This window comes from Arachis hypogaea, chromosome 2 (genome assembly GCF_003086295.3).
Source record: "Arachis hypogaea cultivar Tifrunner chromosome 2, arahy.Tifrunner.gnm2.J5K5, whole genome shotgun sequence".
NCBI classification, from domain to species: Eukaryota; Viridiplantae; Streptophyta; class Magnoliopsida; order Fabales; family Fabaceae; genus Arachis; species Arachis hypogaea.
This window is the reverse complement of record NC_092037.1, coordinates 102,028,485-102,042,268: the sequence shown is the minus strand read 5'-3', so window position 1 is coordinate 102,042,268 and position 13,784 is coordinate 102,028,485. Positions and strand designations below refer to the sequence as shown.

General features: G+C 26.7%; 2 protein-coding genes across 2 annotated transcripts; one reads left to right on the top strand and one right to left on the bottom strand.

Annotated features, from left to right (window-relative positions):
• Positions 1-7,723: 7,723 nt before the first annotated feature.
• Positions 7,724-8,309, top strand: LOC112758838 (ethylene-responsive transcription factor ERF024-like). Its single transcript, XM_025807615.3, has one exon. The coding sequence runs from the start codon at positions 7,740-7,742 to the stop codon at positions 8,304-8,306; it is 567 nt and encodes a 188-aa protein (XP_025663400.1). The 5' UTR covers positions 7,724-7,739; the 3' UTR covers positions 8,307-8,309.
• Positions 8,310-11,682: 3,373 nt separating this feature from the next.
• LOC112758827 (dehydration-responsive element-binding protein 1B-like) lies at positions 11,683-12,838 on the bottom strand. Its single transcript, XM_025807606.3, has one exon. It carries the CDS (start codon positions 12,818-12,820, stop codon positions 12,251-12,253), a length of 570 nt encoding a protein of 189 aa, XP_025663391.1. The 5' UTR covers positions 12,821-12,838; the 3' UTR covers positions 11,683-12,250.
• Positions 12,839-13,784: the final 946 nt, after the last annotated feature.

Genomic DNA, 13,784 nt, shown 5'->3' with positions numbered 1-13,784 from the left:
TTTATAATATGACACCTTCAGCGTATCAAAAGGCTATGATATGATACTGTGTAGGATGATGGAAGGCAGAACTTTCACTGTATCACATTTCAAGTTTTTTTTTTTTAGAGTTATATATATAATGATTTATATATTTTCTCTTATCCATTTAAATCTTTTGGATAAATAATTTAGTTACATGCTAAGTAATTTAGATATTTATTTAGACCTCCAAGATAAAGATAATGAAATGATTATTTCTTTAGAAGGATCTGATGAGAATTGATAGGGTTTAAAATTGTATAAATGATATTTTGACCAAATCATGATGAGTTTACATTTAATTTTTTTTTAAGTTATGATTTGAGTAAAAGTGAAAAAAAGATAATTATACTATTAAAACATCTCATTTATTTAAAATTTTTAAAAGGAATAAAATGTATAAATAAACGGTTAGAGATATAATTATTTAATTTATGTTCTTCTTTTATTGGTTTAAATTAAAAAAAAATATAGTTTCATGACATACTTATTTATTCTCCTTATTATCCCATTCATGTGTCTATAATTTGTGATTATTAGTGTTTCTAGGTTTAAGTCCTTAGATTTGAAATAATTATTGAAACACCAAAAATAAAAAATTGAGTTCATGAAAATAATCCTATATTATACTCCAGAATTTATCTATACTTGATGATAATAATAGTATTAAGATTTTTTACTAATTTAGATAGTTAGCTGAAAATTTCAGCTAAGAATATTTTGGCAAGTTGATTATTTCAAATAATAAATTATTATCAGTTAAGCGAATATAATTAATGTAAGCTACTGCATACAAGTAGACAACAATAATTTTTCTGTTTTTTCGTCACTTTTTCTCAATCTGTTGAGCCTTTAATTATTATGGTAGCGTATTAACTTGCCTCTTCTTTATAATTATTTAATTGATAAATGATGTTTGAAATAAATATTCTTTCTTTTCATTACTTTTATGTTTTAAATATTATTTAATTGGTTAGATATATAATTATTTACGTCTTTACTTATTAATATCTACGGCAGCAAATTATGAGTCGTAAGGATTATTTAGCGGCGGTTAGATCACTAGTAATTGTTGGATATTGTCAGTTTTCAACATCTTAAAAAAGAAGAGTGAATATTTCACTCGACTCCTCACAATTATTTTAAAAGGATAACGAAGCCCTAAAAAAAAATACCAAATCCCATCTCTGATCTTTTTTTTTTTTGGGATTGATTAACTCTTGTACCCAAAAAAATAACATTAACTTTTTTTTCACACAGAGATTAATCAGTTCCATAAAAATAAAGCTTAGGAATTGGGTTGAGTATTTTTTTTGTCAAGAACTTCATTGTCTTTTGAAGTAATTGTCAGGAGCTATTTTGAGTTTTTTTTCTAAAAAAATGTGCGCCATTAAATAAGCGCCATAGAACCATTTAATGACGTTTTATAACCGCTACAAAATTCTTATAAATTAAAACTACCACTATTTGAAGACCGATTGTTGTGAATTCAATCTTTTGAGTTAAATAAAATTGATATAAAAAAAGGACTCTTACATAAAAAAAAATTAATATAAATATTTATATATTTTTATTTATTAATTTAGTATTTAAAATAAATAATTTTATTAGATAATGTATTATTAATGGATTAATTTTTTTTGTTTATTGAATGTGTGTATACATATAAAGATATAATTAGTTGAAATGACAAGTATTTATAGTTTAATTAAAAAAAAATTGGATTTAAGCTTTTTAAATAATAATAATAATAATAATAATAATAATAATAATAATAATAATAATAATAAATAAATAAATAAATAATAAATAAAAAGAAGAAGAGTTAAAATCTCTGGGAATTTAAAGAAGGAAATAATGGAAGAGCAGACAGGGGCACGTAATGGTGCAAAGAATCTCAAGTACTATCTACTCTCAGTTTGGCAGAATTGATGCGTTACTTTTCAAGAGTGTGTATATATATACATAATATAGCAGAAGTTGCAGTAGAACGTTAAATCCATGCATAAATAATTGAAACTTACACCAATAATCACGAGGAGTAGTAAGTAACTCACATGCGTGCATATATATAATTCACGTTTTAAGAAAATGATATATTCACTTTAGAATTTAGTTATAGTCTTAATAGTCAAATTCAAAATGACTAAAAAAGGAGTCCAAATTTCTTTATTAATATAACCATTTAGAGATAGAGAGCAAGGGTGTTGACATACAAATTTCTAACAATAATATACAATCCAATGGACAGTGTTGAAAATAAATATATTATTAGGTTACAATAGGGATACTTTTGGTATGATTTAGTGACGCTTTTAAACTGACGATAAATTTCACTTAAACCGTCGCCGAAAAAATTGTATTCCATATTCATATATAGAGATAGTGCTTCATTGAAATCAATGTTGAAGCCTTTGTCACATGATGCCTTCGGGACCCAAGATCCATGAAAATGAAATCCCTTAGTTTGTTCAAATTATAACTTCAATTTGGCCATCACGAATTCACATATAAGTTTCTCTTGGTATGTGAGATTAGTGGGAAGAATAGAAAATGGGTTTAGTGGCTCATTTGGATATTTAATTTGAATAAATTTTTTTGTTAAAGAAACTTTACTTGTAGTCATATGATATATATTGGACAATATTATCCTTGCACCATTAGATGAGAAATTATATTTTTAATGTTAGTATATTTTTTGGTATAATTTTACCACAATCTTAACTATATATACGTAAATATCACTTGCTTAAGTTGTCATTATCTTTGTTTGATTTAACATCATTTGATTTTTTTCCTACATATGATTAGGTTTGTGTTTTTTTTTAAATAATAAAAAAAAGTTAGATAAGTTTGCCATTGGCTAAAATGAAGAGATCATCACATGCAGTAAAAAATGGCTCTAAATCTTTTTTTTTTGGGCCCAGTGGGAAGGGGATTATCTTTGAGGTTAACTTGAGTGTTTTTGAGATTGGGCCATGGTCCAATAACCTCACGAAAGAAACGACAACATGGAACCTATAATTAATATATGGGCCCTAACAAAAAAAGACATGGCCCATTCATGACCAAAATCATACAGCCAATTGAAATGGTAAATTTTCTCTTATTATTTAAAAAGGATTTCACCTGACCAAAAAAAAAAAAAGGATTTCATACCTTACCAAAAAAAAAAAGATTTCATAAACCCCCATGCATACTACCTAAACATAATTAGATACTAACTTTTTCTTTTGGCAAGTATTTCAATAAAAATATCAAAAATATCTTTTTAATAAAATATTTATTTACAAAAATAACGTTTTTAGTAAAAAAAATATTTTTATAACATATTAAAATTAAACTCTATAGTTCATTATTTTTTTTAAGGATAAATGTTATTTTATTAATATAAAATAAAGGTGTTTCCATAAAGAAGTACAAAAGAATTGGATAATCCCATTTATCATCAACTGTGACTGAAATATTAAGAAGTTAAAAAAGAGTAAAGTAAGAGTAAAGAGAATTAGCAGCATCTATCATGTATGGTTCACGATTTCACGCACTAAACTGTTGGCTTCTTTCACTATCTCTGGTGCCGAACTTATTACCTTCTCAAAAACATACTGATTCCTCACTTTTCAAGTGCTCCAACACTGCGCCGCTATGAAGAGGGTCTTTTGTCTACCGTCGAATTGAGCCGCTGCCCAAGATAAGACTCGTTGCCACCAATTGAAAAAGATATCTTCTTCTCTCATCCATAGGTCAGGGATTATTAAGTTTAGACTCCAGATTATTGAAGACAAAGGACATTTAAACAAAGCATGAGAAATTGATTCAGTCTTTAACATGCATCTTGGACAAGTGGTAGGGGTGAATGCAAACTGACTGTAAACTTGTTGTAACATCGAAAATTTTTCATAAAGACTCTTCCATAAAAAAATCTTAATTTTATGAGTTAATTTCAATTTTCAAATACTATTCTATACTCTGTTCACTATTCAATAATAAAAAGAAAAACATCTTTATGAATAAAATAATTGTATGTAAAAGTGATTTATACGAGAATTAGTAGAACAGAGATAATAATGAGCGAAGAAAAAAGGGCCAATAATAATTAAAATGATTAATAAAACACCCCATCATCTCACCTCAAATTTTATAAGCCCATAATAGAAACAAGGTAATTAACCCAATAAATATTCAATATAAGAATTTAGTTCAGAGTTTTTAATGTTCTGTAATCCACTGAATCAGTGTCTTGTCTATTCAAGGCTTTTCACAAAAATTCAGTGCATCAACCCACAGAAATAAAAGGCCTTTTCAGTGTTTATGCAGAAACGCGTAATAATAATGTACTTGTTTTTTTTATGAACTTCTTTAGCAAATTGAATAAACTGTTTTAATAAAGTTGCAATTTTGTGAGTGTACATTTTGAAATTTGTATGTAGGAAAACAAAAAAAGGCTTGTCGACTGATAAATTAAAACATCTAATAATAAATTAATAATAATAATAGTTAGTGTAGTATATATTTGCACTAATTATAACAGCAATGTGTGGAATAAAAATCCCGTAGGTGGGTAGATATTTTCAAATTAAAATCATATAAGTAGGTCCAGATAAAAAAAAAAGAAGAAAATAATCATATAGCTGATTTAATATTGAAAATTTGAAATTCAAATATGAGGCTAAGTGGGTAGTAGTTAACAAGATTATGACCCGATCGGGTTTGAAATTAATTAAAAATTTAAGATCTGATTTGATATTTCCAAATAAAGTATTTTGTTTGACTACTATTTCTTTTTAATAAAAATAATAGGTTGAACATAATGATTAATTAATAAACTACAGGAGGACAAAAAAAATATTTCATTCAAAGGAATTAATAATAGCACATAGCTACATATATGTATAAAGAAGTGTAATAATGAAATAACTCAAAAAGTTTAATTTTGATATATTAATAATATAAAATATTTTATATTTTTGTCTATATTTATTTTTTTAAATAATTATTTATAAAATCAATATAAAAGTAGATTATTATTTTTAATGATATAATATTATATAATTAAATAAATATATAAAATTATTTTATACTGATAATATCTTAAAATTAAATTATAACATAAAAGTGAAAGAAGCAAAGAATTGAATAAACAATTAATAGTAATACCACAATAAATTATTGGTTACCTAACATTATTCTAAGTTAATTACTGCTTCAAAAGTTTGGCTAATTAGAAATAAAATCTTCTAATTTCTTCAATTCTTTCCCTTAATTTCAACATCAGATCAGTGTGGCTATGAATTTAGCAAAATTGGTTGGGCTGGTGGGGTGTCTCATTAATAAGCCCTATAAAAATTGCTATATCTTCTATACTTATTATTATATGAGAAACTTTTGTATCTTCTTACAACACATTTAATAATGAGTGCATGTTATGGTTCCTACAGTTATAATAATCATATGGTAATTATATAATACGGTAATATTAGGTAGACCAAAATAATAGTTTAAATTTATTTTATTTAATATTTATTTATTATAAAATATATTAAATAAAACTAAAAGTAATAAATTTTAGTAATTTTTAATTAATATTTTTTTTACTACATATTTCTGTAATTTTCACTACACTTAAAAGTTATATATGGTAAAAAAGAAGAGCTACTTAATTAACTACACATCATATCTATTGAAAATTTACCTGCCAACAATCTCGCACTCTCTTTCCAAAATTAGAAAGCCTAATAATTAAAGTCATTATTCCTTAATTATTCTATTCCACATTCCCAAATATCCAAATGATTATAATATCATATATATTGAAAGTGAATTAAACGTTCACTATGGTTAAATTAAAGTAATTATTTTGAATATATACAACTGTTTAATTCGTTGCAAGTTGGTACTTTCGTTCCCCCATATATGATTAGTCAAGAAGTCATGATACAAACCATTTCAATTGTTTTTTAAGTGCATGCACATCAGTCTCAGCCAAATGAATTACAATATATATATATATATATATATATATATATATAATAAGGTAATGTCACAGTAAAGAATATAATTTTCGTAAAAGATAAAAATTATTTTTTTAGTAAAAAAATTTTCACAAAAAAAATTATATTATGTACCATGTATATATATATATTTTTTATAAATTTAGTAAAATCTTTTCTCTTTACTCAATTTTATTTTTTACTAAAGAAATTTTGATATAATAATATGACCTAAATCCAAAACAGAGACTGTAATGAATTGATTTATTAGAGTTGAAAAGAGAATATTCTTACAAAACTTAGATAATGTAAATAATTGAATAAATAAAGAAGCTTATATTGTTAGGCTGGGTTCCATTTTTTTATTGGTGTTAGATATACAATTATTTATATTAATTTTTTTTATTAATTTAATCTTTTAGAAAAAGTAATTTTATTTTATGATATCAAAGCTAAGTGTCTATAAGATTTAGAGTTCAAGCAAACACAAAATAAGAATCTGGCATATTTGAGAAAGAGTATTATAAATGTAAATATAATATTTATATTATCTTCTCCTATCAACTTAAATTTTAAACAAAAAATAATTTCATGATAATTAAAAATATTAAAAAATTTGATGTTTTAAGATTCTAAAGTTAGTTTAATCACGGAATAAGGTATAAATAGTTAAAAAATCACTAAATAAAATTGTAATGCAACTCTGAAAATGAAACATATTGTATATTTACTATTTTAAATAAGAGTTTAACTAAAGAGTTAATTTTAATTTTTTTCAGCCAACATCAACTCATTTTTATTATTTTATATTTTAAATTTTAAATTCTAAATTCTAAACATAAACTCTAAGATTCTAAGCCTTCTAAAAAATAATTTTACAACAAAATTATTAATTTAACTAATTAACCCCTATATTTATTCCTTAAATAGTTAAATTATTTGGTATTTTTCACTCTATAGACACATATATATGACACTAGCTAATGGAATAATGGGTAGCACCCCCAAAAAAAAAAGGTGGCTTGTAAGGATTTTGTTTGCATATTTCCAAACTGTAATATGAACAAAAAGCCTTTGACGATGAACTATATCAAGGAACTTATTACTTTTTTTTTTCCATGGTATCTCCTAACTCGACAAATTAAGAACTAATCGATTACGAATGGGAGTTCCATTTAAGGGTCTGCCACTGAACAATGAATTGCTGCATGCACAAGGCGGAATTCGAACCCCCGACACTTACTTAAGCGGACGAGTGAGCTGTCCACTCGACCAACCTAAGTTGGTTTCAAGGAACTTATTACTAAGATAACACTACTGCTGCTTTCCACTTCTACCTCCATATAACAATCAAATCTATATATATAGTGATGTGAATTGACAAAGTGTAATAATATCACTACTAGCTACTACTATTCACAAATTTGACTTTGTTTAAATGGAAACGATTTACCTTCTTTTCTAAAAGAAGAATATTCATTTAATTTTTTTTTAAAAACCAAATTAAAACACGCCCTCCAACCCAGATATCTTCATGCAAGTAGCTGGAAACCCTTAATACGCCGCAAGATTCATTCATCAACAACTGGTTTGCACTAATCTAATTCATATCCCTTAATCTTCTTCTCCAACCTCCAATTTTCCCTTCAATTCTCAACCCACCATAAATTAAATGGATCCCTTCACCAATTTCCAACCCTCATCAAATAACAACAAACACGAATCGTCATGCATTCTACTTCTGGTTCTACTTCTACTGGCCGTCACCCCGTGTATCGCGGGGTGAGGCGTAGAAGTAGTGGCAAATGGGTGTCGGAAATTCGGGAGCCGAAGAAGCCTAATAGAATTTGGTTAGGGACATATCCTACTCCAGAAATGGCTGCAGTTGCATATGATGTCGCCGTCCTTGCCCTAAAAGGCAAAGACGCCGAGTTAAACTTCCCTAACTTGGCTTCTTCGCTCCCGGTTCCGGCTACCTTATCCCCACGTGACATTCAAATGGCTGCGGCTAGTGCTGCCGCGGCGGCCGGAGCAGCAAAAGATGCCCTAAATGCTGAAGGATCAAGTTCAAGCCAAGGGAATATTAATAAAAGCAATGAAAATAATAATAATAATGTTCCTTCATCATCAATGGCACATGATTTTGTGGATGAGGATTTGATCTTTGACATGCCTAATGTTCTTGTGAACATGGCAGAAGGAATGCTTCTTAGTCCTCCTCCTTTTGACATTGGTGGTGGTGAAGATGAACCAGAAAACATGGATGATGAGCCAAGCCTGTGGAATTTCCCTTAAGTGATAAACCCTTGGTGTTTTTTAATTATTATATTATTAATTATTATTGCATGATGAATAATGATAACAATAATGAAAACTAAAATAAATAAATAAGACCAAGAAAAAGGTGTCATGTAATATAAAATTATGGGCGAACCCTCACATCAAGAGTTTGCTTGGCCAATAAGAAATTAATGTATTGTTTATTTAGAGAGTACTGTTCCATTGTATGCATGTATTATATTACTACTTTATTTCTAGCATTGAGGTTTAATTACTTTGCATTTGTTTGCACCTTAATTTTTATTTTGTAATGTTCTCTCAATTTATTAAATGTCATATATGTATTTAGTGTGTGTAAACTTTATGTTATCGTTTATTATTAATGCTATCTTCTTCTTTATTTATTTTTCTTCTCTTCTTTAAATTTTTTTCTTAATATTATCTTAAATAATGTTGTTTAGTATATAATATATATGTATATATATATCACTTGAAAAATCATATCAAATAATGTTGTTTAATTTAGTATAATTCTCTTCTGTTTTGTACTTGATATTCTATCCTAGAGAGACACACACCACATGCAAATAAATATATCAAAGTTAAATCAGTGAATTTAAAAATCTAATTTAAAGAAAGAAAAATTTTCAATATACTTATCAAAATCTTATCTCTCTAGCTATAATGTAATATTAAGAATAATATAATATTATATAACTATAAATATATAATAATTTGTACATATATATATTAGAATTTGTACACATAAATTTAATATCATTTATACTCATATTTTTTTAAAAAATTTACACATATAAATTAATAAAATTTATTTATTAAAAATAATTTAATATTTATGCGAGTGAAATGATAGCAAAAAATACTAAAAATTACTTCTCCTAGTAACATAATTCAATGGGTAGTTTACCTTCTTCTTTCATGACACTGAAGAAGTTGTTCACTCACATGATTGAGAGAGATCAGAGGATAAGATAACCATCTTAATTAGTTTGGTAGGTAAAGAAGAAAGAGTGGGAGATAGAGTTTAGTCTTAGAGAATCTATTATTACTTTGTTGAATCAATGTTCTTCATGTCCTAATCTATTATTACTTTATGTCCCAAACTATTTGTCTCCCTAATTTACAAGAATGAGTTTACCATAAATATCACAACATGCATGTATATATGTGCTCCAACAATTACCCTTCCTTGACCAGTCAATCTCACAACAACTTGGAAATTTTACATGTGGCATTTCCAACAGTTAAAAAATAAAAAAATTAACTTTTATTTAATATCAACTAAGTTTTTAAAAATATTTTTATTTTAAATATTAAATTCTCTAACAAATAAAAATTAAAAAAATAATTTTACAATAAAAAATTAACTAATATTAATTAAAAATTAATTTTTTATACTTATTTTAATTGAAAATATAAATCACTTAGAGGAGAAATATTGTGTTTATGGAATACTAAGATAAGCATAATTATTATTTTTGGTTAGTTTTTATAATTTTATTAAATATATAAATACATAATGACTGATTTGATTAATATTTGATTTTTTACGTACAAATAGTAATTTTTTATAATCGCATCAACCAAAAGGATAGTAACAATGGGCTGAGTCAATATTAGTGATAATTAGGGTTAAAAAGCAATGGTTTAAGCACCAAGAAAAAGCTTAATTATTAGCACCCTTTCCATTTATTCACTGTTGTTATGATTATGATTGTGCCTTTTAATTCTGTTCATGACCACAAATGACACATGCACCTTATCTAATCTTAGCATAATAGTGTTTTAGATTATCCATTGCGGTTTCTTCAAACACAACAAAGATTTTGTACAACCCATACTAACATATATACGACTGTCTCATAACATAAACCACTAATTAATTAATGCTAAACATATTTAGATGCAATGAATTTTGTATTAAAACTTAATCACAATTTTATTGGCTGAAGAACAAGCTCTCCTAATTTGGGGAAGTAAAACCCTAGTAGAGTCCGAGAGTTTATTTGTTTTTAATGAGTATTTTGTTATAATAATTAAGTTTAACCCTAAATTATTAGGGCCAGTGTGTCTAGTTTTTTTTTTAATTATTTTTTGGTATATTTAATCATTACATTAAGTTAGATTATTATTGTACTTTTTTTTGTCATGCACACACTTAGACACATTATAAGGAAAGAGCAACACAGCAAAAAAAAAAAAATAAATAAATAAATAAATAAAAATAAAAAGAACAAAAAAAAAGATTTAAAAATGAAATCTTTTTATTTTGCCACTACTCGCCAAGCCTCAACCACTATTATTATTATTGTAACTTTTTTTTTGGGTATTAAGATGGGATATAAGCCCACAAGAAAGATTTAAAAATAAATTAAACGGGGTAAAGAGATTTTTTTTTATCATCAGCTTAAATGTTCTTTTGCCATAAGCAATCGGCACATCTATTATCTTTTTTATAAGTATGTACAAAAAAAATCTCAGTTTTTTTACCTTAAGTTATAAATACTTCTAATAAGAGCATTTGGTTGATTTGCCAAGTTTTTGTTGCTACTGTTAATAATACTACTAATTTCTTTCTCTTTTTTGATATTTTAATATTTTTTTTATTATATCTTTTCACTTAACTGTCTAAAGATCTAAAAAATTCTTTTTTTTTTCTACAGTATTTCTTAATCTGATAGATCAAGAATTAATTTGTTGTATGTCCGAACTCTATTACTATATGCATAAGACAGAATTCGAAACCTCGACATTTATTTAAACAGACAAGTGAACTACCTACATTTGATTTAATAATTTCTTTTCTATTTGTTTTGGTTTGACAAGGGGGCCTAAGCCCAAAAAAAAAAGATAGGCCAACTCCTTTATCCCAAAATGTGAAAATGGATTTTGTCTTTTGTCTGATAGACTTGATTCATCAATCTTATCTCATTTTGTTCTAAATCTAATTAATCAAGCTTGAGGAATATAATGTTGATTAATGTTTTTAGTTGGGCCGAGTATTGTTGGGCCCATAATCAATCCTTATATGGTCCAACATCTTCCCAGCCTTCCCCCTACAAGCATTTGCCGCAATTTTCAAACCACTTATTCTGACAAAAAAAGATACTTATAGTAAAAGGGAAGAAAAAAAAAATCGTAATGTCTTGGGGGAAAAATCCAGTTGCAGTTTTTTCCATCATGTCTTATTTAAAATTAAAAAAAAATTCAACCACTTGAATTCATAAAAAAAAAAAAATTATTGGTAGACAAGTTAATACTTCTTGAGAGAATGACCAGAAGTCAAACTTCAAAAATCAAAACCCCAAGAGTAATAGTGGACATTAAGATGTAATGTCTTTTGCATACACCTTAATTTTTCTAAGCATTATTTATATTAAAATGGGTCAAACTTTATATAATTTGACAAAATATGTCATTACAAGTTAAACGAATTGAAATAAAAAAAAATTTCTGACCTTCACATAAATTATGAACACATAATATATAAATGAAAAAGTAAAAAAAGAAAAAAAAGAAAAAAACAATAATTTAGTTCAAGTAACAAATAAAGTTTTATGTTCAATTATAATGCAACCATGTATGATTTCATTACTCTTCGCTATGATTTTATAAGAGATATATAGAGTATGGTGGGTACTTAACGTGTAATTATTGATTATAAACTAATCGAAAATATTTGATAATAAAAAATTAGACAAAAACAGTCAAAATTTATCTTAATAAATATTAAATAAAATAAGTTCTGACTATTTTTTTTTCTATGTAACATTTTAGGGTTTATGATTAGGTAAAAATTCAGGTGCAGTCGACTTCACGTAAAGTTGATAGTTGAGAGTCGTTAAATAAAAATTTAATTAAATCAGTCATTTAATGGCTCTTACCTATCAACTTCATGTGAAGTCAACTGCTGCACCTGAGTTTTCACGTTATGGTTATTAATCACCCCATAGAGTTAAATCTATAGTAGTTTCTACACCAACCCAATTGAAGCCTCTTTCCAAAGCCGGTGGAGTTATAATCAAGGCTTCAGCCAAGCTATTCATCAACCCTGGCATGTTAAACACTTCCTCTTCATCCCAATAGAAGCTTCTAGAATCTTCTCCAAAACTACTATCCGAAGACAACTCCTCCTCATGAGAAGAACCATCATTACTTCCACGGATACTCATGATCTCTTCTGTGCCTTCAATAAAGTGATTGTTCGCGACCTGCGTCGCAGTTATCTGGATGCTTTTGAGAGAAGTGGTTTCAGCATTGAGTCGAGGCAGCGAGGCAGCCGACTGAGGAAAGTTTAGGGAAGCATTGTCGCCCCGGAAGGCCAAGGCAGCGACATCATGGGCTATAGCCGCCATTTGAGGGTGAGAAAAAGTTCCAAGCCAAACCCTAGTTTTGTTGTTTGGTTGTCTAAGCTCACAAACCCATTTTCCATTCCTTTGCCTCACACCTTTGTAAATAGGGTGCCTTGTCTCTTGGAATTTCTTCCTCCCTGCCTTTCTTTTTTGCATGTTTAATTTTCTATTTTGTGTTGTGTTTGAATGTATGAGGATTAAGGAACAATATATAATGTGCCTTTTAAAACGTTATAGGGTGTAACAAAATTTAATGTGACACACATTCACATAATATAGCACGAGGGAAAATAGGATAAAAATGAGTGGTGTTGTTGATTTTGGATACTAATTAAAATAAATAAATAAATAAATTGGAGCTCATGCAGCATGCAATTTTATATTTTGTATTTATTGATTCTCTTTTATATGATTTGGGTGACAACAACTATACATATAGTAGATGAGAATAGAGAGTGACATGCTTGACTTGTGTGTTGTGTGACACAATAAGAGAGATTTATTTTCATCACGTGTTCTAGAAACATTTCATTAGTCTTGTTTAATTTACTCTAGCTAGTTCACTCTTTGTTGCATATATTAAAATTAGTTATCATATATTTATGTATTGTTTAATTTATTTATCTTTTAATATATATTTTATTTTAGTAACTAATTTTAATATATACTTAACATGATTGATTGAAAAATATTACCTAGCATTTGAAAGAGAAATTAAAATTAAAAGACTGAGATTGAAATAAGTCTTAATACTGTGTTTGGTATAAAGTAAAAGACAGAGATTGAAATAAAAATTAAATTTTAATTTAATTTATATAAAGGATAAAATCGAAATTAATTAATTGAAATGAGAATATTTTAAGAATAAAATATTATTAAAATTTTAGTTTTTATCTCTAAAAATTTCAGTTTTTTGTGTCTCTATTTTTTAGAAATACTGAAATACTAAAATTTTGAGAACAATGACAAAAGTTTTAATACCAATCTTTGGATCAACAAATATAATATTAAATCACAATCTCTCAATCTCAGTCTTAATACTTCAAACAAACGTTATCTGATTTGTTAGCTAAAAAACTTTAATGTCAATTAAATATTTACTTTAAAAATTTCTAATATT